This window comes from Podarcis bocagei (assembly GCF_964188305.1).
Source record: "Podarcis bocagei genome assembly, chromosome: 1".
Lineage (NCBI taxonomy): Eukaryota > Metazoa > Chordata > Lepidosauria > Squamata > Lacertidae > Podarcis > Podarcis bocagei.
Genome location: NC_138125.1, coordinates 123962242 through 123988740, shown reverse-complemented (window position 1 = coordinate 123988740; position 26499 = coordinate 123962242). Strand labels below are relative to the sequence as shown.

Below are 26499 nucleotides of genomic sequence, written 5' to 3'. Positions count from 1 at the left end.
TCCTTAACAAAAATGAAAGAGGTCTTTATGCTCACCATCTGAGTAGTCCGAATGGGATGAAACCGCGACGATGTTCTCAGACAGACAATCTGGCTGCAGAACAATGACATTTAATTGGGCACTCCATTCCACTGAAAATCAAAATAACCAGATTATTAAGGAGAACCACAGACTCTCAAGGATATGCTTTGCAACGGAGGATGGAACTGGAATTAATTCAAACCATGAATGCAGCTAGGAGAACTTTCAAAGGGAGGATCTGAACTGGGGAGCGGAGGTTGGTTGGGGATTCAGCAACAATACTTGCCGTAGAATTTTATGCAATACGGTTCCAACGACTGGATAAATAAAAACTAAAAGTATTTGGCGTTAAGCTGAAATATAAAGCAATTTGCCTCCTTGGGTTCTCTCAGAATGACCAATTTTTAATCAAAGAAAGAACAGAAGGAAGGAAGGAGGGAGGGAGGGAAGGAAGGAAGGAAGGAAGGAAGGAAGGAAGGAAGGAAGGAAGGAAAGGTGATAAAAAGGTCTTACATGTACAGCTCAGCAAGTTCCAACAGCACAGAAATCCAGTGTTGGTGGTGCCAAGAAGGTATTTTGAACAACTCTGCCTCCCAAAACACAGGTTTCTGGAAGAATAAATAACAAAGATAATGTTAATTAGTCGTGTCCATGAGATATTTCGCTGTAGGGTCACTATATAATCTAAGACAGGCAAGGGCAAACTCGGCCCTCCAGATGTTTTGGGACTACAGTGCCCATCATCCCTGACCACTGGTCCTGTTAGCTAGGGATGATGGGAGTTGTAGTCCTAAAACATCTGGAGGGCCGAGTTTGCCCATGCCTGATCTAAGACAACCCTAGCTCACCTCAGGCAGCTATTTCTGCTATTTCCATGGTTGAAATGGTTACAGGAGGGAGGCCAGCCATGTCTGCCTTAGGTGCCATGTTTTCCCCAACCCTCGCTCAAGCACTCATACCTCACAGACTGGTAAAAGATGGGAATCTACCTTCTGCATGCTTTAGTATACAGTTTAAGCAAGTAATTTTAAGTGAAAGGCTATATGTGTGCTCAAAAGAAAGCGGTTTATTACAGTTTTGGAGACCTGCCACACATTAAAAAGTGTGTCACAATGGGCACCACTGATGCCTAGGCAAATCAGGGATTCAAGAGTCAGGACTGGCCAAAGTCTTTCCATTAAACCACCACACAACCTTTCTCTTTGTTCTCGATCTCAAGAGCAATTTTGTTTGCGCTCAGACTCTTATTTTATGACCCTCTAATTCCAACAAGGGAGATACCCTCCCCCCTCCTTGCAACCAGGTAAATGTTTACTCTAAATAATCAGAGAGGCATTTCTCGGCTAATTGTAGAGCTTACAGCTTCTTAGCAAACCCGTTCTGTTGTAATCCCCCTTAAGATAATACTGGTGTGGGCAGGTGCTAAAAAAGCAGGGCAAGATTTCTTTAGGAAACTTTTGCAATAAATAAACTAGGCAGGGGAAGCAAGCAGCATGCAAGAAGGTAATTCCAAAAGCGGAAGGTATTTCTGCAGTCTTGTTGAAATCAAACTGTAGGCAACACTCAATGTCACATGACAGAACTTCCACTTCCCTACTCATGGCCCAAACTTCCATGAGCCCAATAATCTGCTCCAGAGGATTGAGGACCATCTGGAGCAAAATTTGAGGGAAGGTTGGTGGCTGCAGGAGGGAAGATGGGCGTTTGTTTCCCACCCAATGCAATTTCTAGTTCTGCACAGATTATTCTGGACACATGTAAAAAATAAGCTGATTTTGTTACAGAGCTTTGTTGCTATTTAAAGATCTTTCCCTTAAAACCAACGATTCTTGTGAAAGCTCAGAAGGGCCCAATAAAGAAGTTTCTGATAGGAAAATATTAAGGATTAATGCTTTTAAAACTTTGGGGGAATATTAGGTTAGTTTCATTACATGCTTAATGAATCTCCCCCCCCCCCAAAAAAAAACTGATTTAAAATAAAGGAATTCATGGTTACTTACCGTATAGTCCCAGGAAGATGGCAGAAAGTACATTTGAGATCCCACAGTTCCGAGTCCCACACAGTGACTATTTTGTCAAAGCTGACTGCAAGCAAAGAGCCATCTTCGGAGAAACAGCAATTTGTAGCTTGATAGTTGTGATAGCTTCCTACGAAGTCACAGGCCCAAGTTATGCTTTGATCTGTTAAAGAGAAAGAAATCCCACACGTTTATAACAGGACAGATGTGTTAAAATTGAGTAACATGATAAATAGTATGTAAGAATATTAAGGCAAGGGTCCACAATTTCCATTTGGCTTTGGTACCCAAAGTAAGAACTATGATCACTTGTGACACCCATTGAAAGTTTGGATGCATCATGTGGCAAGGCGATCCAGACCTTCGGTCGAAAAGGGAGGTTTCCTGGTCTCTCTTTGGCTGCAGACCAAGAATCCTTCATTGCCTTTTCCATAAGGAGAGGCGGGGCTTACACATTTGGGCGCCGCATTGGAACAGCAGTCTTCCACCACGTCTTCCTTCTTAGGGCAGCAAGTGGAGTGGCGGGGAAATGCTTGACTGTTTGGACCTGTGGCCACAACACTCCCTACCTTCTTCCTAACCCTGAAGCTGGGAAGAGGGTAGGGCAGGCATCCCCAAACTCAGCCCTCCAGATGTTTTGGGACTACAACTCCCATCATCCCTAGCTAACAGGACCAGTGGTCAGGGATGATGGGAGTTGTAGTCCCAAAAAACATCTGGAGGGCTGAGTTTGCCTATGCCTGGGGTATGGGGATTGTTGTGCAATTGCTGAGATGACCCTTGCCCATAGCTGAAGCTTTTGAGGCTGGGATTTGCCATTGTCACCAGACAGCTGTGCCATACTTCCTGTGGGCAAGCAAAAATGCTGGAATCAGGTGAGGGCACTTAGTTAATACCTAACTGTGTGTGCTCCTTGAGCATTTAATCAAATGTTAAATAAGCCATTACCTTTTTTAAATTGCATATTTCTGCTGACATCAACTTCAACAGCAATTCTGGGATAGTGATCACAAATGTGTAGGCTTTTCCTGGTACAAACATGACTCATTGTTTTGATTAGAAGGAAGTACTTAAATCCTGAAAAAGGATAGTTGAGGTGTGTGACCACCTCAGCTGTTTTTCCTGGGATGTGTCCAAGGCCAATTCCAGACTTGCGTTGTAGGAGTCGTCAGTACCACATTAAAGAGGCACTATATTCTTATACCACATTAAATGGGTACTATATGTCTTTCGCTGAATGCCAGACATAGGAACATATGCCTTTTTGTTTGAAAACAATCCCAGATTTGGCTTCCGGTTCCGCTCTGCCTTAATAGATTGCAGGCAGGAGATTGTAGGTGAAGGAAAAAGGAGGATTGAGGGTAAATCATCCTTGCAAATTCCACCCCCAGGGATAGGAGGAATGGGCTTCACTTGGAGTTCGTCTTGGTACCTGTCTCTCGCTCCGGCATGGAATGCGGGGGGCAGAGAGGTGCTGAGTGCAAAAGCACTTTGCCTGGTGAAAACCCTCCAATGCCGCCATTAAGAAGCAGAGGTTCTCCTGTTAATTAGAGCTTAATTGGGCCAAGGTACAGGTGTGTGGTAGAAGAGATGAGAGCACAAACTGTGGAACAAACCAACTGCAAGGACTTTAAGGTTTAAATTTGTGATAAGACTTCATTTGATGCCAAAGATTGGGGGGGGGGGAGAGCCTATGGTTTCTTTATTTAAAGATTTCTTCTCTACATTTATGATTCGGCAACTCTCCTCTGAAAGTTAGTTCAATTTATACTTCCAACATGTATCTGATTCCGCCTTCTAATTCTTACCCAACCTACTCAGACTTAAATACCATCTATGAATATATTCCAAGTAGTTCTTTCTGAATGAATAACATGCAGTAAATTTCAGGTCGCTTTTCCAAAGTTTCTCCCAGAGGTTAAGATCTATGTTGTGTCCTATATCTATTGCCCAGTATGTCACTGAAGCTTTAACAAGCTCGTCTTTTGTTTCCCATTGTAATTAAAAATTATACATTTTAGAGAGAGTTTTACCCTTATGTTGTAAGAATTTTTTTAAAAAAATTGTGAGCTTTGGTCCAAAAATCAATTCTTTCTATCTAATTTGTGTATCTGGTGATATTGCAACCAATCCATAAGTTGGCTCCTTAAGTTTTCCATTGATTTCAGTTTGGGTCGCCCCCCCCCCCGGTAAAACACAGCAATTCCCTGTAAATTGGTACTGTTATAATCAGGCTATTACTGGACTGTAATTGAAAACTAATAAAAACAATTTATTAACCAAAAAACAAAAACAAAAAAACAATCCCAGACTTGCCCTGTGTTTTCTGTGGGAAGCTCTTGTTTCTGACCTGAGGATGAAACAAACACAATCTAAAGGCATCAGAAGCACACTATGTGAATCTACGAAAGGATAAACGTGTTGCTCTGCCTTGTTTCAAGTCCCCTGCCTTTATCAGTAAACAGAGAGAAGAGGATTTCCCCCCCTCTCTATGGTGAATAAAAGCACAATGTAGTATCTTACAGGTACACCACCATCCTTTTACTCACTTTCACCATCACTGTCAACCAGTAGCATCCAGACTTTGAAGTGCCCATCGTTGCCAGCCGTTACCAAAGTCGGGGTTATATTTTCAGATGCGTCTGTGCAACGGAAACACATAGCTGTGACACAATCTTCATGCGGCATGCTTATTCTTGTGTTCAGAGTAAAGCTGTAAGAAAGGAGGAGAGAGATTCCTTGAAGCCACTGTGCTTAAGGGCACCTAACTCTATGTCGGATTGTGATCACCGTAAGCACTATACTTTGACATTATAACCACCCTCCCTAAGAAAATAAGATAGATAAAATAAAAAGGATGGAGATTTTTTTTTTTTTTTTACATTTTCATTTCATCTGACTGGATTCAATTTGATATCTTGCTTATTTAATTTCTATACCGCTATAAAAGGATCTCTAAGCAGTGTGCAAAAAAATGAACAATAAATAACTTAAAATATTGAAGTTACAGGTAGGTAGCCGTGCTGGTCTGCCGTAGTCAAAACAAAATAAAAAAAAATTCGTTCCTGTAATGGTTCTAGGGGTTGCTCGTGCGTAAGCCGGTGCAAACACCTGGCTGGGTTGCCTGAGCGAACCTTTTCTGTTCGGACAGCCACTCACCCGTGGCTGTCTCAATCGCTGGCAGAATCCGTCAGTGGGTGTTTCTTAAACTTCTTCCAGCAAAGAAGCTCTTTGACGCCTAGTCTCCTCCTACTCTCTCTGCGCGAAAGCCTTCTGCGCAAGGAGGGCGTAGGCAGCGGAAGACCCCTACTCTCTCCGCTGGTCCCCGGCAAGGAGTCATGGGACCGCCTCGCCGCTTCCCCCATCTGCCCCCCTTCTCCACTGGTGCTACGCTGATTCTCTTCCCCAGAAGATGGGCTGCCTTTCCCAATCCCGGGACGCTCTCTGGAATCCCTCTGGATTTTGCTCTCTCCCTCCGGCACTGATGGCAGTTCCCTGACACTTCCAGTAGCACCTTAGAGACCAACTAAGTTTGTCATTGGTATGAGCTTTCGTGTGCATGCACACTTATCTGAAGTGGTATCTGAAAGAGTGTGCATGCACATGAAAGCTCATACCAATAAAAAACTTAGTTGGACTCTAAGGTGCTACTGGAAGGATTTTTTTTAATTTTGTTTAAAATATTGTGACAGCACAGAGCTACATATAAAATGGTAATTAATTCAAAGTTGCATATATACAACCTTGCAAGTTGAGCGGAATCCGTTCTGCAAGTCCGTTCCACCTTCAAAACGTCCGGAAACCAAAGCGCAGCTTCTGATTGGTTGCAGGAAGTTCCTGCAGCCAATCAGAAGCTGCAGAAGCCCTGTCAGACTTCCAAAAATAGTTTGCAAATCGGAACAGTCACTTCCAGGTTTGCAGCGTTTGGAAGCCAAAATGTTCAACTTGCAAGACGTTTGAGATCCAAGGTATGAATGAGAGTGTGTGTGTGTGTGTGTGTGTGAGAGAGAGAGAGAGAGAGAGAGAGAGAGAGACAACCTCCCTGAGCCTCTGGGTTCTCACTCGGGGTCCAAACAAACTCTCAGCTTACCCACAAAAGCCTCGCAACATGAAGAGTTCTGGGAAACAGCAGACATCACCCTAGTCTCTTCACTTCAGACCTGTTTTTTTAATGGGCAGGCCCACTTCCTCAGGGTGCCCACAGATGTGCTCCATTCAGCTGCAGGAGCTTCTGTTTCCATAGTAAGAGGCACATATTTGCCTTGGTGGATACCGTTACACAGATTCCGACCAACATGACAGTGGCCACAGAACAGGAGCAGCCATGCCACTAGGGCACATGATGGGGGGATCTGTGTGCGCACATGTGCATGGACAAAGTAATGACGTGCAACAACTGCACATGCATGCTCCCTTTGATGCTCATACCTCAAGTCCCATCTTGTCACAGGTTTAACGGGGGCAGCAAGTGTGGGCAATGAAAACATTTGAGACTGACATTATCTGAAACAATCGGCTTTCTGCCAGCTTGCTAGACAATGCAAGCATGAGTACCTTTGCTTTTGCTCGTCGTAAGCCCAGAGTTTCATGTACATTTCAAGATCGCTGCTGCTTCCTTGCCGCTGTTCTACAGTAGCCAGCCAGTTGCCTTCGGAATCAAAAGCAGCCTTCACTAACTCAATTTGGTTCAGCCCGTGTTCATGAATATACTCCTGCTGCACAATATCCAACTGCAATTTTTTGAAAGAAGAGATGAAGTAGGTTTATGGGCTCATGCACATTTGGAAGGTCAGTCAGTCAATGAATAATAATAATAATAATAACAATAAATTAATTACTTATACCCCGCCCATCTGGCCGGTCCTCCCCAGCCACTCTGGGTGACTTCCAACAGGATATTAAAAGCACAATAAAATATCAAACATTAAAAACTTCCCTAAACAGGGCTGCCTTCAGATGTCTTGTAAAAGTCAGAAAGTTGTTTATCTACCTGACATCTGATGGAAGGGCGTTCCACAGGGCGGGCGCCACTAATGAGAATGCCCTCTGCCTGGTTCCCTGTAACCTCACTTCTCATAGTGAGGGAACCGTCAAAAGGCCCTCGGAGCTGGGCCTCAGTGTCTGGGCAGAATGATGGGGGTGGAGATGCTCCTTCAGGTATACTGGGCCGAGGCCGTTTAGGGCTTTAAAGGTCAGCACCAACACTTTGAAGCCAGCTACTGGTGAAGAAACACATATGCACTTTGCACCTCTGTATTTGCATCACCCACTCTCATCCCAATGCCATCTGATATGCTTCTTCCCACCCCCGAGTTGTGCTGCTTTCCCCGCTACCTCCAGCAAAGCCTTTCTTGCAATACTTTAGCCTCATCCTACCTACAGCAACACTGCCACCCCACACCTTGTGTTCACTACTTGTTCTCCAGCAATCTGGGCCAGTGTTGTATTTAGGGCTTGGCGATATATCAATACATCGCGTATATCTGTGTGTGTATGCACGCTATGCAAAAACCATGATATGGGAAAAACCCTGAAGCCAGCCAATGTCTCTACGTATCTCCATCCTTATTACAGACATCATGATAAACAGTGATACCTTGGTTCTCAAACGCCTTGGTACTCAAACTTGGAACCCAAACACTGCAAACCTGGAAGTAAGTGTTCCAGTTTGCAAACTTTTTTCGGAAGTTGAACGTGCTTGTTTTGAGTGTTATGCTTCTGATTTGAGTGTTACACTGGGGTCTGTCTGTTTTTGCATTTTTGTTTATGTAGCTCTTTTTTTGTGACTGTGTGGAACCCAGTTCAGCTACTGATTGATTGACTGTGTGTGTGACTGCAGTACATTGTTTACTGCTTTCATTTTATCTCATTAGATAGTAAAATTCATGTCGAATTGCTGTTCTAGGGGTTGTTTTTAGAAGTCTGGAACGGATCAATCCGTTTTGCATTACTTTCTATGGGAAAGCGCGCCTTGGTTTTGGAAGGCTTTGGTTTTGGAACGGACTTCTGGAACGGATTAAGTTTGAGAACCAAGGTACCACTGTATCAGTACACAACGTTTACCTGGTGATATATCATGATGTTGAAAACCAGATACCGCCCAGCCCTAGTAGTATTTTGTTTCTATGCAGAAATTATATGTCCAGTTAATGTTAAAAAAAACCCAACAACCCCAAACAGCAGCCACAACTACTGTTGCTAGACCTCAGCCTTATTTGCCACTGTGACGAGAGCACAGATAACACATACCAAGTGGGTCCTGAGCTACCATTAGATCATCACTGGCCTAACTTACATTGTAAAGCTGCTTGTCATTTTGCAGCGAATAGAACTGCAGGTGGCCTGGTTTGCCGTTCAGAACCAAAGCTTTAGTTCGAGGGTCAACCATCAAGCCAGCCTTGACATCACTGCCTGAAAGGAAACAGATGGTTTGAGCTGGAATGCACTTTCTTTGGAGAAAAGGAGATACGCAGGTATATAAATAAGCTCTCTGAAGCAAACATACCTCTGCTCAATCCTTGAATGACTGTGGAGACCTTCAGGTTGCTGTGTATGATGATTATTTCTACAGGAGTTTTAAAAGAAAGTTAATAAGGTTAAGAATGAAAGCTGGCAGAGCATTAAAAGGCCTATTGTTTACCAAATGATGATTCGGAATCTGCATCAGCCCATAGAACAGGAGTGGGGAACTTGTCATGCAACAGCATCTAGAGGGCTGCAGATGGCCTTCCCTGGGCATAAAACGTTTTAATCAGAAAAAAAAAATGGTGCACTTCAAATGGCCAGTTATGGCTTGCAGGTCAGGGACGTTATTGGATGCAGAACTCCACTTGGTATGGCCAAGACTGATGTGGTGGTCAACAGCACATATGGTCAGCCTTAGTTAGATTTGCCCATTGATATTCCTTCCTTAAAAAGCAGAGACATCACCTTGCCGACAAAGGTCCATATAGTTAAAGCTATGGCTTTCCCAGTAGCGATGTATGGAAGTGAGAGCTGGACCATAAAGAAGGCTGATCGCCGAAGAATTGATGCTTTTGAATTCTGGTGCTGGAGGAGACTCTTGAGAGTCCTATGGACTGCAAGAAGATCAAACCTATCCATTCTGAAGGAAATCAGCCCTGAGTGCTCACTGGAAGGACAGATCCTGAAGCTGAGGCTCCAATACTTTGGCCACCTCATGAGAAGAGAAGACTCCCTGGAAAAGACCCTGATGTTGGGAAAGATGGAGGGCACAAGGAGAAGGGGATGACAGAGGACGAGATGGTTGGATAGTGTTCTTGAAGCTACTAACATGAGTTTGACCAAACTGCGGGAGGCAGTGGAAGCCAGGAGTGCCTGGTGTGCTCTGGTCCATGGGGTCATGAAGAGTCAGACACGGCTAAACAACAACATCCCTTCCTTGAAAGGAGGGAGTTTAAAATGTTTGAACATGCCCTAGTAACTAATGGGCAAGGGGCTGAGGCAGATTGGAAATCGCAGTTACTTCAGAATGAGCCTGGTACGGGATACAAGGAGCATGCCACACCCATCCTAGATTTGCTTCCCTGGCTGCTGTGCTAAATCAAAAGTTCTGGTGCTTATCTTGTAAGCCTGTTAATCAGTTTCGCTAGGGAACAGAGAACTCTTTCTCCCATGAGTACTTCCCCAATCTTTTCAGACTGGCTGAAAAGGCTCCATTAACTATTAGGGCTGGGAGTCATTCTCGAACAAGCTTCTTCAGCAGTGGCCCCCAAGCTCTGGAACTACTTTCCAGTTGGGAGAGCACCACAGCCTCGCCATTAGAAACATTGTTCATTCATATGTACAGCTGCTTAAGGGTCTTTTAAACCAGTACCAACCCCGGGCATACAACTGGCACTGAAAGAAAGCCAATTCATTGTTGGGTTTGGACTTAATTGAGGCAGGAAGATCCTCATGGAGCGACAGGGGATAAAAATATAAATCCAGAGACAGCAACCCTTCCCCTCCCCACAAGCCCTATAGAATTAACAGAGAGATGCCAATCACAAAGCAGGGAGGAAAAGGGCCAGAGGGTGGGGTGGCTTCAGATGCTGTTGAACTACAACTCCCATCATCCCTGACCGCTGGAGCTGATGGGAGTTGGTAGTCCTACAGTACCTAGAGGGCTATTGCCGGTTTCCAATCCATGGCTCAGGTGCTCATGGAAATTTGAAGGTGGAGGTGCTTGGATATACCGTATTTTTCGTCCCATAGGACGCTCCGTCCCATAGGACGCACCTAGTTTTTTTGGGGGGGGGAATAAAGGAAATCCCCCCTTTATTTCCCCCCCAAAAGCAGGTCGGGGAAACCGAACCAGGTTGAGGAACAGCGGGATGGCGGCGCTGCGCCTACCTGCTGTCCCCCGAGCTTGTGGGGCTGGCCGATGTCTGCCCGGCGCGAGGGGCGCTCTGCATCAGGGCGCCTCGCCCGCCGGGCGGCAGGCTGCTATCCGCAGTGTGGGGAGCCCTGTGGGGTACTCCTGCAAGGCTCCCCACGCTGCGGATGTCTGCCGGGCGCGGGGGGCGCTCTGCTTCAGGGCGCCCCTCGCGCTGGGCGGCAGGCTGCTATCCGCAGCGTGGGGAACCTTGCGGGGAACTCCTGCAAGGCTCCCCATGCTGCGGATGTCTGCCGGGCGCGGGGGGCGCTCTGCTTCAGGGCGCCCCTCGCGCTGGGCGGCAGGCTGCTATCCGCAGCCTAGACATCCCTGCGGGACCTCCCGCAGGGCTGCCTAGGCTGCGGATGTGTTCCCGAAGCCTGGAGAGCGAGAGGGGTCGGTGCGCACCGACCCCTCTCGCTCTCCAAGCTTCAGCAAAAGCCTGCATTCGCCCCATAGGACGCACCCAGATTTCCCCTTCATTTTTGGAGGGGAAAAAGTGCGTCCTATAGGGCGAAAAATATGGTAAATGACTGATTTAAGGAGGTTATCACCTTTCAAAACCCAAACAGCCACGGTTGTTTGACATTATAAAGAGGTAGGTTTCTCTCCCCCATTTGGACTTACTGTTATCTGCATGCGAAGTACAAAGGAAGACTCCATCTGGAGAGACGGAGATGTGCTCTATTGTGGATCCCAACCGGGGCAAGAATTCCTTCTTTGCATCCGACCCATCTCGCCACTGCACTAGGACAGACTCGATTCCGCCACTCAGGAGGCTAGTTCCTATCAAACCGAACAAAATGTGTGTGCCTTAGAAATGTAGCAATTTACACACACACACACACACACACACACACACACATACACACACACACACACACACACACACACACACACAGCATACTGCTCAGTGCAACTGGAGCAATGTGACTTGCCACAGATCTGGTTACTCTCCATGGATATTACAGTCTCGGGGGGCATCATTACCTGTTGCCATATACATTAATCTAGGACAGGGGTACACAATCTCCGGCCCTCCAGATGTTTCTGGACTACAACTCCCATCAGCCCCAAACAGCATAGCCAGTGATCGAGGATGGTGGGAGGTGTAGTCCAACAACATCTGGAAGGTCACAGGTTGTGCAACCCTGATCTAGGTTTAGATGCTGAAAAGGACCAAGGCTGCAGTTCTATACACGTATACCTGGGATTAAGGCTCAGTGAACCCAATGGGATTTACTTCCCAGTAGATAGGCCTGCACTGAGTTTGGTGCACAATTGCCATATGGACACAAATGCAAGTGTAATAAATAAATATACGCACATGTGGACAGACTGCGTGGGCTCTTGTGTGCCTGACTATAAGGACTGAAAAAACCCAGCAACAAGAAGATCAGGAGCAACTGGATTGTGTTTATGAAGCAAATAGTTATGTTGCAACACAACAAAATCCTCCCACTTGCCATGTCAAACTGCTTCCTGTTTCGGAGAGAAGCCAAGAATAAAATAAACACTGTGGTGGGTCACTTCAAGTTCTCGCTGAGGTCAACAAGATTTTATCTTCACAGCTTTCAACATAGAAAAACAATTTTTATTTTAGTTCCATTTTGTGAGAGGATTAAGTTTCTACTTCCTCTGCTTGTTGAAGAACCGAAACAGTTCACTTCTGCCTGTCAACTCAAAGAGAGTGAGACAAAGCAGGTTCACATTAAAACTGCTTTTAATGTCACTTTTATGCAGGGGTAGCCAACCCTGTGCTCACAATATGACTACAACTCTAATCATCCCCAAAAACTGGCCACGGTGGCTGGAGCTGAAGGCACCAGATTAGTTATCTCTGTCTTTACGCAACACACAGACAACTCTGTTGCTTTTGCCACAGTCCCATCTCTAAACTTCCACACTTTTGCAAGATGCATCAAGGAGATCTAACTCTTTGCTTTGACACTGCTGTGCATTTATATAGCGTATTTCAAATATCAAGAGCAGTTCACAAGCGTTTTCTGAAGAGAATGTTGGGAATCTGTTGAGAAATTCTCTTAATTGCTACATATTCGAAAGGATCTCAAAGCCACATACAGACAACAGAAATCAAATACAAGAGAGTAGAATTTCAGAACTATCATATTGCAGATGGGTGAATTTGCATGGGGAGAGATTGCTAGAAAAGTGACTTGCTCAAGGCCACTGGTGAGCTGATGGGAGAGGTGAGAGAATTGAAACAGCAAATGTTCCTAGCTTGGGTAACGTTACCTTCAACAGTGAAAGCGAGATCCATAACTTCACCATGGTGCCAGTGCATTGTGGAGTACGTGTAGTCTTTCTTGTGATTAAAATTTCTCCTAGTGCGGGGGAAAAAAACCATTCAATTTAGGGCAAACTTTCCAAGTTAGGGATCTTGAGGAGGAGGACTGGTGCACAAAGAGATACATGAAGCACCTTGGGAAGCTGCTAACCTATGATAATTCTTGGGTTCTAATTATAATCTCCTGTGCTTTGCATACAGAATAAAAACATGGCACTGAGATGCAGCTAAAGAGCTCTGTTGGCATCAATAGGCTTTCACACGGGGACTGCTCACCAGAGAGGAAAATGCAAGCCAAAAGGTGATGGCGCATTCAAAGCCCAAATAAAATGTGGTCCACCTGCATTGCAGTCCTTTCTAGTGGGATGCACATCCCAAGGTGTATTCCAATACACATGGTGCATCCATCTTCTCCCTCGGTTACTTACAACTAAAACTGGATTAACTAAAACATCCTGAAGGTCCCAGGCCACAGAGAGGTTGGGCTGGCCTCAACTAGAGCCAGGGCTTTGTCGGCTGTGGCTCCAATCTGGTGGAACGCTCTGTCACAAGGGACAAGGGCCCTGCGGGACTTGACATCTTTCTGCAGGGCCTGCAAAACAGAGCTGTTCCACCAGGCCTTTGGTCAGGGCACAGTCTGACTCCCTCCTTCGGCAATCTTCACAGAACTCTGGCCCAATGGTTGCCATCAATTTGATTTGAATTACTTTTATAATGAAATGTTTTTAGAATGTTGTACTATTTTATTGTTACCCGCCCTGAGCCCGGCTCCGGCTGGGGAGGGCGGGATATAAATAAATTTATGATGATGATAATGATGATTATTATTGCCAGAAGCCTCAATACCAGGTCTTTTACCAATAACCATGGGAATGGTCTGTAGGCAGATGGTGCAGCCCTACTACTGCAACTAAGCAGGTTTGGTCAAGTCAAGAGCCCCGGGAACCACATGTAAGCTACTCTTGAGTTCTTTGGAAGAAGACTGGACTATACATGTAACAAATAAATAGCCCTTGCTCACTTATAGATATGCACTCTTGCCACTATTCAAGCATGAAGATTTAGAGTAAATATTTCCAACAACTATTAAATTGTACAGCAGGCCTCTTCTCCTTTGCCTCCAGCTGCCCCAAGTATATCTTCACCACTCCATAATCAACACCTTCTAAGACAGAAGCTTTCTCTGCTGGAATCAGAGGTGCATTTTATCGCAAGCTTTGGCAGGGAGGAGAGGCCGAAACTGTGCCTTTGTACTGCAGATTTGCACTGCAAGATTACAGCAAGGAAGGATATGCATGCTTATCAGAAAACCACTGCCAATAGCAGCAAACGTTTGTCTCACCACAGCCGGATTTTGCCATCGCTGTGTCCGCTTGCTATGCAATCTTCCTTTGGGTGGCAGGCTACGCAGGTGAAGAAGTCGCTTATTCTGGATTTCCCATCTACAGAAAAGCTTCAAAAACAGGAGTCATGGCTTTAAGTTAGTTTGGCTGGACTGAGCTGAAAGAAATGTCAACTAATCCCCGGCTGCTCAACAGTGCAAGGAAGGTGGATGGGGAATACCTTTCCATTTCTGGGATGTACTAGCAACCATCGCATAAATCTCTCCCCCCCCCCAGCTTTTCTGCTGCAGTAATATCTGCCACCAGGAACATGCAAGAAGAGCACATGCTCTTTCTGTATAACTTCAGCCGTTTTCCTTTCCATTGTGCTCACTCTGACAAAGTAAAGGTAAAGGTAAAGGACCCCTGGACAGTCAAAGGAAACTATGGGGTTGCGGCGCTCATCTCACTTTTCAGGCTGAGTGAGCCAGCGTTTTCCACAGACAGCTTTCCGGGTCATGGGGCCAGCAGGACTAAACTGCTTCTGGCACAACGGGACACCGTGACGGAAGCCAGAGCACATGGAAACACTGTTCACCTTCCCACTGCAGTGGTACCTATTTCTCTACTTGCACTGGCATGCTTTCGAACTGCTAGGTTGATGATCTCCGGCGGGCTAGGGACAAAGGTGAGAGCTGTTTCCTGGTTCTGTTGGATCTCTCAGCAGCTTTTGTTACAATAGACCATAACATCCTTCTGGACTGTCTAGAGGAGCTGGGAGCACTGTTATACAGTGGTTCCGCTCCTTCCTCTTGGGCCGTGTCCAGAAAATGGTGGTGGGGGATGAATGTTCAGACCCCTAGGCCCTCACTTGTGGGGTGCCTCAGGGTTCTGTCCTCTCCCCCATGCTTTTTCACATCTAGATGAAGCCGCTGGGAGACATCATCAGGGGGTTTGGACTGGGTGTCCATCAATATGTAGATGATACCCAGCTCTACCTCTCTTTTAAATCAGAACCAGTGAAGGTCCTGTGTGAGTGCCTGGAGGCAGTTGGAGAATGGATGGCGGCTAATGGATTGAGGGTGAATCCTGACAAGACAGAAGTACTGTTCTGGGGGACAGGGGGCAGGCTGGTGTGGAGGACTCCCGGGTCCTGAATGGGGTAACTGTGCCCCTGAAGGACCAGGTGCGCAGCCTGGGAGTCATTCTGGACTCACAGCTGTCCATGGAGGTGCAGGTCAATTCTGTATCCAGGGCAGCTGTCTACCAGCTCCATCTGCTACGCAGGCAGACCTGCCCGCAGACTGTCTAACCACAGTTTTGCATGCTCTAGTTATCTCCTGCTTGGACTACTGCAATGCCCTCTACGTGGGACTACCTTTGAAGGTGACCTGGAAACTACAACTAATCCAGAATGTGGCAGCTAGACTGGTGACGGCCACCGAGACCATATAACACTGGTCCTGAAAGGTCTACATTGGCTCCCAGTGCGTTTCTGAGCACAATTCAGAGTGTTGGTGTTGACCTTTAAAGCCCTAAATGGCCTCGGCCCAGTATACCTGAAGGAGCGTCTCCTCCCCCATTGTTCTGCCTGGACACTGAGGTCTAGCGCCGAGGGCCTTCTGGCAGTTCTCTCACTGCGAGAAGCAAAGCTACAGGGAACCAGGCAGAGGGCCTTCTCGTTAAGTGGTGCCCGCCCTGTGGAATGCCCTCCCATCAGATGTCAAAGAGATAAACAACTACCTGACATTTAGAAGACATCTGAAGGCAGCCTTGTTTAGGGAAGTTTTTAATGTGTGACATTTTAATGTACCGTATTTTTCGCCCTATAGGACGCACTTTTCCCCCTCCAAAAATGAAGCGAGCCCAAGAGGCTCAGTGGTTGAGATAACAGTACCACTTGTGTCCCTACAAAGTACAGGCTGTAGCTCAGCAGGACAGCACATACTCTGTATGCAGAAAGCAAGATCTCCAGCTAGGGCCGGGAAAGAATCTGGTCTGGACGTATGAAATGATTATATAGAAGGCAGCTTCTATTGCTCCTCCAAGCCTTATCCTATGGGATTTACAATACTATCACTGGTTCATTTTGTTGTTGTTGGCATTCATTTGTCTCAAGAGGGGTGTGTGTGTGTGTGTGTGTGTGTGTGTGTGTGTGTGAAGTCAAACCTGGGTAGTGTGTATGGAGATCCTGGACTGCCCAGACGACAAGACCCCCCCCCCCCAGCCTTGCTGTGGTCCAAAGGAAAGCAGAGCAGTATGTTTGGCACCAGTTCGGCTGCAGGAGATGCCAGAAGGAGGTACACAAGGCACCACCCATTTAGGAAACTCCACTCTGGATTTGTGTAGGGTTTACTCCTTAGCAGATAAAAGGAGCGGGGGGCACTGTTGTCTAAACCACTGAACCTCTTGGGCTTGCCGATTAGAAGGTTGGCAGTTTGAGTCTGCATGATGGGGTGAGCTCCCGTTGCTTTGCAGTTCGAAAGCATACCAGTGCAAGTAGATAAATAGGTACGACTGCGGAGGGAAGATAAATGGTGTTTCCTTGCACTCTGGCGATCGTCCCGCTGTTCTGTTGCACCAGAAGCGGTTTACCTTCACCTTTTCCTCCTTAGCCTTTCCTTCTCCAAAGATATTAATAGTTGGGAGATATCCAGCTAAGTCATATTCAGAATAAATCCCCTAAAGTCAATAGAATTAAACACATTGATTGGTCTACTGCATCTACAGTTTGGATATCACCATCTGGGTTTTTCTTTTCTTTTCTTCATTAATAAGCATAAGTGTTATCAGGGCTACGGACACTTCTGTAAGAAAAAGCAAATTCCTGGCCAGTTCAGAAGCAACAGATGCATATTCAAAGCAGCAAAGCAATTACTAGCTGGAGTTGTCAGCCCTCACCTGTAAAGCTTCTTCTTCCTGAAGAAACAGACGACAAGGTGACTGCCGTAAGCAGATACCACATATTCACCCTGTTATAAACAAAATATAGTTTAGTACATACCAGAGTCCAAGTGGATTAAAATGTATGATTAAAAAAAAATAAAAAATAGAACATGTGATAGGCAAACTGCAAGAGACAGACAACTGCTATGCAAGTCAGCTAAAGCAGCACAATGGGATATCTGCAACCAGTGCTTTCCCCCTTCTAAATCAAATTCAGACATTTCCTCCATGGCTTTTACCCAGAGTGATCTAAAGAGAAATAATGGCTAATTCAGGTACGCTGAGATCTGGAGTTTAAAGAAACATAGCAAAGATGCTGAACACGGGTGAAGTCAGCCTAGCAGCCTAGCTGCTGGCGGCAAACCACAAGGTTGAAGCTCCTTTGGCTCCACAGAACTGACCATGTGGTTCTTGGTATCCTAAAATAGGAGTGCGCCCAAAGCAGTTTTGGAATTGCGTTTTACAAAAACATGCCATATACCCCACTGCCTTTTGTTAACCTGTTTTTGGAACAGGGAAGTGTTTCCAAAACAGCCTGAAAAGCAGACCTCATATAAAAGTGATAAATTCTTTTGAGAACACAACAGGTAACAGATAAAAAGGTAGCTCTTTGGATACCCCCTTAAGGCAGAGAGAAATACAGGTATTTTGTGTCCAGGGTCACAAATAAGGAAGTTTTAGAGAAGAATTTCTTCCCAACTGTACAGAATATGACAGTTACGGCAGAACACCTACGCCATAATGCGGTAAAGGATTTTATGGTGGCTAGAAAGCCGCCCTGGCAACGATTGACTAATCTGTCCACATGTCATGGAAAAGCAGAGAAAGCGGAAGGGCCTCTGCATTGGATTGGCTAAATTTCTGAGATTTTACAGTGGGCAGCCAAGGCAAAGAGGCTAGGAATGCAACGAGTGGTTGGAGAACAGGCTAAGAAGAGGGTGCATGCTCTAAGAGCTGAGGAAGTAAAGAAGGATGATTTGACATCAAGTTTGTGCATGCAGACCTCTAATATGATATAATGAAAGAAAGAAAGAAAGAAAGAAAGAAAGAAAGAAAGAAAGAAAGAAAGAAAGAAAAGGTATATACTTCTCTTCCAAGCGCTGTACATTTGGGTGACTGGCTTACACCATCCAAAATCAATTCCAGCTCATTGGCTTCTACTTCCTGACCTGGTGTTTTGGGGATTTTCAGTGAAGCTAGTTGAAATGGACCTGATGGAAACAAAATTTATTTAAGTTTTAAACCAATTATTCTCATATAGATGAAATAATAATAATTTTTGATGACATCTAACTTTTATCTCATTCATTAACATGAGTGCAATTAGGCTACAGTGGATGTTTGGGTTGCGAACGTGATCTGTGCAGGAAGCACATTCGCAAACTGCAGCGCCGTGTCTGTGCACGCGCGGGTTGCGATTTATCGCTTCTGCGCTGAAACCCAGAAGAGACCCGTTCCGGTACTTCCGGGTTCGGTAACCCGAGGTATGACTGTATTTTGATGTATGGCTTTTATTTATCATATTTGCACCAGGTTGTCGTCCCCAGAACTCAAAGCGACATCAACAATGCTGCCTCATTTTATTCTCCTAACAAGCCTGCACAGAGACTAAGTGTACTGTGAATTATAGCAGCATTTGTGGTTCAGTGGCATAATTCTTGCCTGCCATGTGGGAGGCCTAGATTTGATTCTTAGCCAATGCAGCAACATGCCTTATGAAACTCTGGGATAGCTCAGTCGGTAGATCATGAGACTCTGAATCTCAGGGTTGTGGGTTCAAGCCCCACGTTGGGCAAAGGATTCCTGCATTGTAGAGGGTTGGACAATATGATCCTGGCTCCTTCCAACTCTACAATTCTATGGTAAAATAATATCCCCCCCCCAATGCTCGGCAGAAATTAACACACACTGTGCAAACTTTTATAGTTGCAGACAAAATTATGGCAATGTATACCTCCTCAACCTGATGCCCTCCAGCAGGTTGGCAAAAACTGATGAGCACAGTGTTTCATTTTAAGCATGACTGCCACACTAAGATGAGGAGCGTTAAATGCATTGGGGCCAGCCATTCCTACCTTTAGTTCTTTTAATCTGCGGTTCATCGATCCTCTAAATAAAATACCTGTTTGTGATACAGCAGCTTATACTAAAACACCTAAAGCATTCTTCCCGTGCTGGGAAGTGAACTGGAATAAATCTGCAATCCCACTAATTCGGGGTGGGATTTGCACTCACGGTAACAGTGCACCTTGTCCCCTATTCGCAAAGCTGTTGCATGCAGTTATGTTAACAGATTCTGGGCTGTGCAGTCCCAGCCCACTTATTCTGCACTGATTAGGCTTTCCTGTGTCAGCATACCAGAGATAGTGCTGATATAGCAGTCACTGGATATCACCCTAACCATAAATGCTTACCAGCCCGAAAAAGCAGTTCACGGGACTGGGCTTCAAGTTCTGAGCAGCATATATGACATCTATGCCTCCACGCTCCATAAATGTCCAAATCCAAAACAACATAGTGTTTTAAGAAGTTTGCTTAGCATCTTTTTCACAAATTAAGAAACCTATTTCTACTCCTCTGTTGTCCTACAGCACAGGGTGGCCCAACGTTTCATACCCAGTGGGCTGCAGTAGTGCTGCCACACACTGAACTAAATTTCCATATTGTAAATTGAAGTGTTCACAATACATTTAATATTTAATATACACGATATATGTAATTAAATATATTTAATTAATATATGTAATTAAATACATTTAATTAAACACACAATTAATAGATCTAATTACTACGCAAATTTAATACGCAAACAGATGCGTGTGCTTTTGTTAGCAAAATATGACACACTTTTTAAAAAAGGTTTTAAGACGTTATCTCTTGATTGTTGCTGATGACTGCCATTAAAGGCGGACCACCCTGCTATAGCAGGAACATTCAAAACAAACAGGGGGCCAGATTCAGCATTCTCTGCCAGCCTAAGGAGTGTTGTGCTAGTGTAAGGGCGAGAATTATGGTTGCACAATATAAAACACAGCACAACCATTGTGCTAGCGGAAGCCTGTTGTGCAACAGGTATTGGAGCTGCAACATTAAAACCATGCTGGCTTCCTATGTCTTCTCTTGCGCAAACCATTCCACTACCACAGCTGGTATACCATTAGGGGACTTAGTGATACATAAATTTCCTCGCTGGGAATTTATTCCTTATAGGGATTCTACCCCATCCCCCATCACATACAAAATTCTATTTTAGGTATACTTTTATGTTGAGCATTGAACTCATGTATACTTTTATGTGGAGTTTACATGTATTTTATTTTGTTCACTTTTGATATGGTCTGTACTAATAGTCTATAATAAATAACCAATCCCTAAGATGTGATGAAGCTCCTATGTACCCCACTTTTCCCCCCCAAGGGCAAGAAAAAACAGCAACAAAAGGGGAAAACAATTTCTTTATCCTGCCTTTCTACTTAACAATAAAACCCGCAAAAAGGCTCACAGTCCTCATGTTAACAACAATCATAAAAAACAAGATGTACAAAATTACAAGAGCACCAATTATGACATACCTGATCTTTCATCATTATCTTTTGAGATGATAACAAATACCGAATTCTCAGATCCCGCAAGTGCATAGAATGCAAAGAGTTTGAACCCAACCACCAAGGTCTGTAAGAGAAAACACACACATACACAAAATCAATCTCTTTAGTCTCATCTAAAAACTAAGCTGAAAACCCATGCAAGTTTATACAACCCTGCTAGTTAGAAGGTGCGGAACGGGTTTTTAATTAGGCACAATTATCAATAAAGTTGTGCATACAGTTCAGGGATGGAGAACCTGTGGCACTCCACATGTTTTTGGACCACAGCTCCCATCAGTCCCTGTCAGCATGGGATGATGGAAGTTGTAGTCCAACATCATCCTGATGACCAAAGGTTTCCCATCTCTTATGTAGCTCATCTCAGTCATGAATCATCAACAGAAAACACTGTCCAATCTAAGCCTTCATGGATAAGAAGACAAGAGATCCTGCTTATTAGTCTTTGAAGCTAGACACTCGTATGCTGAAAAGAGCCCATTCGCCCCCCTACTCCATTGCAATGCATTTACACTGCAATCCTATACACACTTGGCTGGGAATAAGTCCTGCTCAACTTAACAGTCTTAGTTTTGAGTAGCTATATTGAGGATTCCACTGTAGATGCTGTTAGTGATGACTCGTATCAACCAAGATGCCACAGTGCAGTTTGCATAGCAGTGGCAAAGCCTATCCAGGTCTGCAAACAGAGCATTTACTCACGAATCACAGAGATTTGTTTTATTCACTCCAATGCATACCATTTAATTAATCTAATGAGAAGCCCATGGGCTGCTATGGAGAAAGAAGAGATGCAAAGAAAACATAACAAACCTTGATGAGAATGCCATCCATAAAATCCCAGAGTTTAATAGTGCCATCTAGAGACCAGGAATAGAGCTGGTGGAGAAACAAAGACATATTAAAATGATTTGTAAGGTCCTATTCTGGTTTATCTACAAAGCATTTTGATTCTTAGCAGTGCTGATTACTCCCTGTGTATGACAAAAACGCTAACAAAATGTGATGTGGTTCTAACACCTCTGAAAAAAGCTCTTACTACTTATTTAATTAAAACTGCACATACCATGTTCTCTGCTGAAGATATAACACACAAGCACATTTACGAGAAAAACAGACCAGAGATGGGATGATAATCCAAATCAACTATGATGCAGACAAAACGATTGCGACTTAAGTCCAAATAAGTATGTCCTAGCGCCGACCGCTCTTAAAAGGGAAGAAATGTATTCCATGAGAAACCAAAATACCAGCAGAGATGTAGCTAGTCACATAACTGAGCAGAATGTTCCACTAGTTGTGTCTGTCACGTAAGGGAGATGCAGCTTTGAGTCCTTTCAAATTCCTATGTCCATAAAGGACAAGATATGAAGAAGCATCTCCATTATAGATCTGCACATGAGAGTGAGAGAAAACGTTATCTAAGCTATGCAGACCTCAGCCCAGGCAGGGTTTTATAGGTTTTCCACCAGCATTTTCAACTGGGCCAGGAAGTGATAAGAAACCATTGCAGAATAGGTATAATTTGCTCCATTTGAGCTATACTCATACCTGGCCATAATCATGGATTTGGCCTGGGATTACAACAACAACATATCACAGCAACAACAGCAACAATATATCAAATTTCTATGCTGCCCTTCATTCAAAGATTATAGGGCAGGTCACCGTTAAGCACCAGCAAAATTACCTAGGATATTTATCCCAGTTTCCCCTTGAGTGCCAATGTGAGTGTTGGTGCCCTGATGTTGATTAGGACCCTGGCGTATGTGGGGAGGGAACTTAAATCCTTTGCCCTCTGCTATGGTCCCTATGTGGTTCTGAAATTTTGCAGTGGAAAAAGAGGCTCTAGTGGGAGCCTCCTTGCCCTCTTGTAAATTGATGTCTCAGGCCCTCTAATCCAAATTGCCCCTCTCCAAGCAAGTTGGGGGCGGGGGAAAGTTTGCACTTAATGACAATTATGCTATATATGCTGCTTGTAGTTTGGCTCTAAGATAGGACTAGCATTGCCAAAATTTTAACAACCTGTAGATGGTTTTGGGGATTCAACTGGACTCCTGTCACTATGTTGCTGTGACCTTGGAGAACATGCAGACATTCTTCTGTAGCTGTACTGTAGACTTTCACATAGTCACCAGAAGCACACAAAAGGTACCTATAAGCAATGAAATCAAAGGCAGAAATCAATTAAAAGGCACTTATAGTACTTGACAGAAACAACATAGGCTAACTTGGAAAATTCTAGAAGCATATTAGATAATATTTGTCCATTTTCACATCCAGCATTACATGTAAAAGACCAATTCCCAACCGCCAAAGGTACAGGAAAACTAGACTATTTTTCAGTATGGTCCAGTTCATATCTAATGCATACAATACCAAACCATGAATGTGCAGATATGCAAGTATTTTACTCCTCTTCCAGTTCTCCTACTGCCATGCTATCTGGAGCTAATTTTGGGTGGGAGTTAGCAACTTAAGTCATCATGGGCCCATAGCTTGTCACCTCCAGACAAACCGTACATGGTAAGCGTGGCTAAACCAAACCTGAGTTTGGTGCAGAGCAGGACAACTGGGGGAAAGGACCGATGTGGCCATGATTCCTGCAATCGCATTTTAACCATTGGTTTATCTTAATGATACACGTGAACCAGGTCATGTAGTATTTAAATGCCACGTGTAATGACATTTAAATACTATATTAAACACAAGCTGCCATGCGTGCCTAACATGGAGACAGAAAAGTGAAATATAACTGTTTAAAAATTATATAAATATTTCTGTATTTTGTTTCTCCAAATGATAGCAATAGACCAAAACATGCGTTTTAAATATATTGGCATTAATATACACTGTGCTTAGAGTAGCATAAAAAGAGTTTACAGCTCAAAATTTTGATTGGGACAGGGATGAAACATGTTGAGAAGAGGAGGGAATGGAAGCAAAAGATAATTGGAGAATGAACTGTGTTGCATTTATTACCATGTGGTTTAAACACATTTTTGTCATAGTTCCAGGAAGTCTAAGGACTATTAAAAAGGCCAGTTTATCAGAAGCCTCTTTTACTCTGGATTGTTTGTACCACATAATATATGCACTTTTCAAAACTCTAAGGGGGAAAGGTATGGGCTCAGTGGTAGAGCAGAAGGCCTGGGTATAAGACAATTTCTTATGTTGATCTAGTGTAACACTCCTCTCCTCATTCATTACTTTCCCTGTTATAAAGATCTTAAAAGCTTGCTGATACTGGGGCACAAATCCCCATGAAGAAAAATTCACTGTAAACAGAACATACCTCCTATCCCTACATTTAATTGGCAGAATCAGCACTACCACAGTTGCCACACAATGCCCATTCTGCATTTGCAATTATAATTTGATAGTTTAGTGTAGCAGCGCCTGCGCCTTGAAACTCCCTGCCTTTTGAGAGCAAACAGGGGCCTTTGCTGTACTCATTCACCGGTGCCCACTAAAAATATTCTTGTTCAGGTTGACAGTTGGGGTCATCTTAAACCTGCTTTAATGCTTTAACTTTTGTGTATCTTTGAATAGGGCAGTAAATTTTGCTGGGCATTCTCTTTTTTAAACTGTGGTAGTCGTTGTTTGAAACCATATTTTTTAGGAAATTAAAAAGGGAAAAGATTGGAACAAAACCAACCTAAACAGTGCACCCCAGACTGTGTGCGATCCTACAGCCCACTCGGCCTTATTTAGAAAAACCCACAAAACACGATGGGTGTGTGTGTTATTGGGTTGTTTTTATTTTTGTTATGTATTTTGCGTTTCTATGTTGGTGATTTTATGTTGTAACCGCCCTGCGACTTTCTGGAACTAGGCGGTATACTATTAAGTATAGCAATTATATCTTAGTAATTATTATTTAAGGGACCCCTGACCATTAGGTCCAGTTGTGACAGACTCTGGGGTTGCGACGCTCATCTTGCTTTATTGGCTGAGGGAGTACAGCTTCCAGGTCATGTGGCCAGCATGACTAAGCCGCTTCTGGCGAACCAGAACAGCGCACGGAAACGCCGTTTACCTTCCTGCCAGAGTGGTACCTATTTATCTACTTGCACTGGCGTGCTTTCGAACTGCTAGGTTGGCAGGAGCAGGAACCAAGCAACGGGAGCTCACCCCATTGCAGGGATTCGAACTGCCGAACTTCTTGCAAGTCCTAGGCTCTGTGGTTTAACCCACAGCACCACCTGCATCCCAATAGTAATTATTATTACAACAACAATAAAGATAATGAGTCTCACCGTGTGTCTTAATAAAGTGTCTCAGCGTTTGTCTTAATAATAATAATAATAATAATAATAATAATAGAGTCTTGGAGTGTGTCTTAATAAAAATAAAAAATAATAGTCTCAGAGCATGTCTTAATAAATAATAATAATAGTCTCAGCGCGCGTCTTAATAAATAATAATAATGTGGAGTCTGAGCGCGTGTCTTAATAATACTAATAATGTGGCGTCTAGACGCGTCTTACTCGGGAGTAAACTCAGCCGCGTTCAACGGGGCTGACGCCGCCGCCCCGCGGCTTAAGCGGTTGGCATTCCTGAAAAGCCCCCACTGATCCCCTCAGCGCCACTCACTTCGAATCGGCCGAAAAGACCGCGCGGCTCCCGCTCAGCCAACTACCGCCGCAGCGAACCACGCGGAGCTGCTCGCGCGCCACCATCTTCCCTCGACGACCTCCGACCTCTGACCTCCCCCGACCCTCCTCGCTCCTCCGGAAGGAAGAGTAAAAGCTCCGTTGCCGCTCTAGCCCAAACCTTCACTTAGAACTCAATAGCACCGCCCTCCTCCTCCTCCTCCTCCTCCTCCTACTCCTGTTTCCGCTCTGCTGTCACGACGTTCCAAGGGGTTAGACCCGTACTTCCGGTTTTCTTGCAATTGAAGCCGATAGAAAACAAAAAAAGAGGACCATAGAGATGGAAAGGGATGGGATAGAAAGAGGTTTCAAAACAGAAACAGGAAGAGTGACGCTCCTCTTTTTCCTAGGCTCTTTGGACTGAAAGTCCGCGTCAGGGTCTGGCAATCGGCTCCCGGTCAGGAAGAACGGGGCATAGAGCTAGAAATGGAAGAGTCGCGCAATCCTTATTTTGTATAAGACTGAGTTGGGTCTCCATCTCGCTTCCAATGCTATGTGAAACGACGCAATATAAAGAGTTCACGGATAAAGGCGACTTTCCTTTAAATAAAAAACGTTGAGTTTCATTCATTCATATTGTTTTTAAGGGAGGCGGGGCTGCAGCCTCGTGCCATTGTGCGTTTATTCCGCTTGAGTATAAACGGTGTGGTTGCCATTGCGTGGCTTTTGTTTTCCTTGGCGCAGGGGGTGTTATGGACAGGTCAAAGCAGGGTATAAAAGATAAAGATAACCCGTTGATGGAAGCCGTTCTGGGGATTAATTATAATGATAAATGAAGAATAATAATTTTGTTATTTGTAGCCCCACCCGTCTGGCTGGGATTAGAATTGGAGCCACTCCTTTAGCTAAAACAAAATCATGGGTGGGTGACTTTTTACACTTATAATCCTCTACACCAGCGCTTCCCAAGCTTGTGTGTTGTGACACGTTAGTGTGTTGGCTGCAGTGTGTAGGTGCATGGCAGGACTGCTCCCTGCGCTCCCTCGGGCTGGAAAGGGGTTAGTTTAACCTCTGGTTTGCTATTAAAACTGAATTACTGTGTCACAAAATGATGCAAAACTGAATTACTGTGTCACAAAATGATGCAAAACTGAATTACTGTGTCACAAAATGCTGCATGTCTAAAAAGTGTGTCTCCAACATGAAAAGTTTGGAAAGCTCTTCTCTACACAAACGTACGTGTGTACACACACACACACACACACACACACACACACACACACACACACACACACTGTATTTACTCG

At 44.5% G+C, this 26499-nt stretch overlaps 1 protein-coding gene across 2 annotated transcripts in view; it reads right to left on the bottom strand.

The window, feature by feature from the left end:
- The window catches only part of WDR75 (WD repeat domain 75), a 33790-nt gene extending 8446 nt beyond the window's left edge, over window positions 1-25344 (bottom strand). Inside the window, exons 1-16 of one of the 2 annotated variants that reach the window (XM_081163146.1) lie at window positions 25194-25344; window positions 22623-22752; window positions 21411-21476; window positions 20565-20664; window positions 18079-18203; window positions 16948-17018; window positions 14067-14177; window positions 12673-12761; window positions 11044-11202; window positions 8545-8604; window positions 8335-8450; window positions 6594-6769; window positions 4589-4752; window positions 2022-2202; window positions 535-629; window positions 36-131 (exon numbers count right to left, since the gene is read on the bottom strand). In XM_081163146.1, the coding sequence (XP_081019272.1) occupies window positions 36-131; window positions 535-629; window positions 2022-2202; window positions 4589-4752; window positions 6594-6769; window positions 8335-8450; window positions 8545-8604; window positions 11044-11202; window positions 12673-12761; window positions 14067-14177; window positions 16948-17018; window positions 18079-18203; window positions 20565-20664; window positions 21411-21476; window positions 22623-22752; window positions 25194-25279 (1825 nt within the window). In that variant the 5' untranslated portion in view covers window positions 25280-25344. Of the gene's footprint in view, window positions 1-35; window positions 132-534; window positions 630-2021; window positions 2203-4588; window positions 4753-6593; window positions 6770-8334; window positions 8451-8544; window positions 8605-11043; window positions 11203-12672; window positions 12762-14066; window positions 14178-16947; window positions 17019-18078; window positions 18204-20564; window positions 20665-21410; window positions 21477-22622; window positions 22753-25087 lie in introns of both variants that reach the window. The other variant, XM_081163147.1, reaches the window with a different exon arrangement.
- Window positions 25345-26499: the final 1155 nt, after the last annotated feature.